We start from the raw sequence: 3,490 nt of genomic DNA on the forward strand, positions 1-3,490 counted from the left end.
TAGAAAGTAGAGGGCGTGAGAATAGTCACGTGATCTCGATGACGCAACAATACTATTAGACTATAAATTATTAAATCCTATTCCAAAAGTCACAAAATTCGTTATTTTCGTTATTATTCTCAAATAATATAATTAAAACGTGATCTTTTTATTAGCTGGAGGCATGAATTATTTCAAGGAATTTTTGTAGGCAATTATTTATACTAAAGTTATAGACCACAATTGTCCCAAGATTTTATAACGACAATATTGACATTAAGATCTTTCTTGTCATCAGTTCACAGCAAAAAATAAAAGAAAATAGTATCAGCTTCACTAATTTATGGTATCTTTCTACACGAGACAACCATGAACTGTATAACAGGGGTAAACCGTAACGAATTTGTTCTTTTCTTATAGCTTACCTTGTCTTTTTCGTAACATATCGCTATTTATACACTGTAGAGTATAATCGTTAGTGTCAATTGCTTGTTGCTCTAACACTCTTTCAATTAATACATCGTTCTCAACATATTAAGATGTATATGTTAATTCTGGTTGTTATAACTACCACTACTTTTTCACTGCTTCATTATTTTAAGAATGATCTGTACTTAAGATTTCTAGTATTTCAAGCACCAAGGTGTAGTAGTGCTATTTTAACTATTGCATGGCCTATTATATAATTTGATTGTTTTGAGAAGGTGGTCTTATTTGTATATGTGTTGCTGTGGAAATAATATTAGAAATAAAGCAATATTTATCCACATAGATGTTTTTCACAAATAATTTGAAAATAAAATTTCTATACAATGAGTTTTGTGTTATTCACATACTCATTACTCAATTGCAAACTCCGCGTGTCGTCGCTAAGTGACGAGTTTTTTTACATATATTCAGGTTACTTGGAGGAACCTTAAAACATTTTAATAACCTATTCAAGGCACATAGTCTTTAGTTCATCTTAAAAAATTGGGTTAATCGAACAGATTTTAAAGACATAAAACTTAAACCTGTAAGGAATCCTAACTAGATAGTTTCAATCCACGGCACTGTATTCTTAGATATAATTGAGAATTTCGTTAGGATTTTTGTGCTTGTTTGTCGTTAAGTGCAAAGCTACACAATGGGCCTACCTATGCTCTGCCCACCGCGAGTATCGAAACCCGATATTTAGCGCTGGAAGCGTTCAGGCTTACCGCTGAATCACCGGTAGGCCATTTGCCTATGAATAATGAATAAAACTAGTTATATTCAAAGGGAAGCAACTTGAACATTAAAATGAACTTAATTAATACAAACCTATATTAAGGAAAAACTGTCTATTTGTTCGCTATTTTAAATGAGCTTTTTGTTATGACATTTATTATTAGAAGGGCCTATGAAATTGGCACACAGTGAATAGAATGCTATATATGGTAATTCTTATTTAACCTAGAAAACGCGTGTGCAATATTTTCATCCTAGTTTTAAGTTTGAGTGTAACTCTTGAATTTTAAGTATGAAGCATACCTATTTTATCTTCAAATTGAAGTTTTTCTGACCGTTTCAATAGTGGGAGAAAAAAGATTGTTTGTTTGTTTTAGCGCAAAGCTGCACAATAGGTTATCTACACCATATTCACAACGGGAATCAAACTCCAAATTTTAGAATTGTAAGCCTTCGGGAAATGGGAAGAAAGAAAACAAATAACTGGACTGCATAAGGATATACGATTTTGATAGTTACAATTATGACGGGTTTGAGTGAATGTTTATACATTTCCAGAAATAATTATCATTTTTTACTCTTACACGAAACTCTAATAAAGTATTATAAAAAATACGAATTTATCATATTCTTATTCTTTATCCAGAAAACTGACATTTTGTTTTCATTGCTGTAAATAGAAAGTTGGGGTATGTGCTAATCCTGAATAAACAAATGTGAAATGGGCAGCAACTACCTAGTTTGGAGTGGCACCTGTAGAAAAAGTCTTCGATCATTAATCTACAAAAGTAACTAAGGTATAAAGGACGACGTTTCGAAAGGCCTCCGTCTACGCACTAATCCATTTAATAGAGAATAATGTTAGTCACACCTTAAATTTTTACCCGAAAAATATTTTCGTGTTTAGAAATGAAGCTTTGTTATTGACTCGATAAATTTAAAACATTTCTCAAATACAAACAAGTCTGCTCTGCGTCTTATATTACAATCGTCCATTGAAAAATAAAAGTATTGCTTTACCTTTTAGTTAACTATCATCTATTTAACAATACGCTTGTTTTATGTCTTAGATTACTACTGTATACTAAAAACATGTTTACTTTATGTCTTACCTTACGACTATCTATTAAACAATATCATTGATTTACATCTTATGTACCTTGCTATTTTATATTCAACAACACCTTGCTTTACGTCTTACCTTTCTGTTGTGGTGTATGCAGGTAAAATTTATTATTTCTAGATCAATGGAATGTGGTTGCTGACTATCAAGAAATAAAAAAAGATACCTTTTACAGGGTAATAACGTATTTTTTTGAATACTCGAGTTCGTGAAGATGAAATAGAGACTGTACACAATGTAAAACACAAAAGTTCAATTCTTATTATAACAGAACACAAATACCTTGTGAGTACTTACTTAGACAATGGACGCATCTACTGGATCAGATCTATTCTCTCTCCAAAAGTGACTAAAAAGATGTCATCTGTAAGGCTGTTTAAATTCAACATTCCTTACTTCGTAGGTAACGTCAGATTTACCCAGAACGACCAGCATTTCCAACGTGACTGGTGTTACGTATTACAATTTCGAAAGGTCTGAAACTGAGTTAACTGATAATTTAAATTTAGTAGTTAAATATACGCCAATATATCTTCAATTTATTATATTTGCCAACAAGATTGATACACACAGCTTTCTATTTTTTAACGCAAATATGTTTTAATATACAAACAACAACACAATTTACAATAACTGTTATTACAAATAGTTATTACGCACAATGATTTATATACAAAAAATTACAAACTTACAAGCAAAATAAAGTCTTCTTTCTAGTCTGGAACTTCCTTCATATCGTATTGATATTTATGATCTTCCTTCATATCGTATTGAGGGTTCACGATGAGCGAGTTAATTACGAGTTGATGTAGGTACGACTCGCTTAACGGGGAGCTAGCTAGATTTGTCCTTCGTTATTCACCAGCCATCCACGCCGAGTTTTCCACCGTGAAGTTATATAATGTTTTCGTAAAAATACTAATGTCCGATGAGAATCCACTGAGGTTAAATGATTTGTAATGTTTGAACTTTGTAAATGCTCCTGGTCAAATATCTGAAGTTTTCCGATTGATAAGCATTAATCACAATTATAGTTATAGCTTCCGAAAGTTATAGCACACTGACTATAGCAAACTAATAATATATACTCTTTTTTTGGCGCGTCGCATTGGTTATATTTATAGGCGCATGGAGAGTTTCTCGAAACTTCAGATTACGTAACAATCCAAAGCTACATTA

At 31.8% G+C, this 3,490-nt stretch overlaps 1 protein-coding gene across 1 annotated transcript in view; it reads left to right on the forward strand.

The window, feature by feature from the left end:
- The window catches only part of LOC106461012 (bone morphogenetic protein 2-like), a 59,985-nt gene extending 58,019 nt beyond the window's left edge, over positions 1-1,966 (forward strand). The window contains exon 5 of the mRNA XM_022387818.1: positions 1,869-1,966. Coding sequence (XP_022243526.1) covers positions 1,869-1,888 — 20 coding nt within the window. The 3' untranslated portion in view covers positions 1,889-1,966. The remainder of the gene's footprint in view (positions 1-1,868) is intronic.
- The last annotated feature ends 1,524 nt before the right edge of the window (positions 1,967-3,490 follow it).

The sequence above is a fragment of the Limulus polyphemus genome, unplaced genomic scaffold, assembly GCF_000517525.1.
Source record: "Limulus polyphemus unplaced genomic scaffold, Limulus_polyphemus-2.1.2 Scaffold880, whole genome shotgun sequence".
Classification (NCBI taxonomy): Eukaryota; Metazoa; Arthropoda; class Merostomata; order Xiphosura; family Limulidae; genus Limulus; species Limulus polyphemus.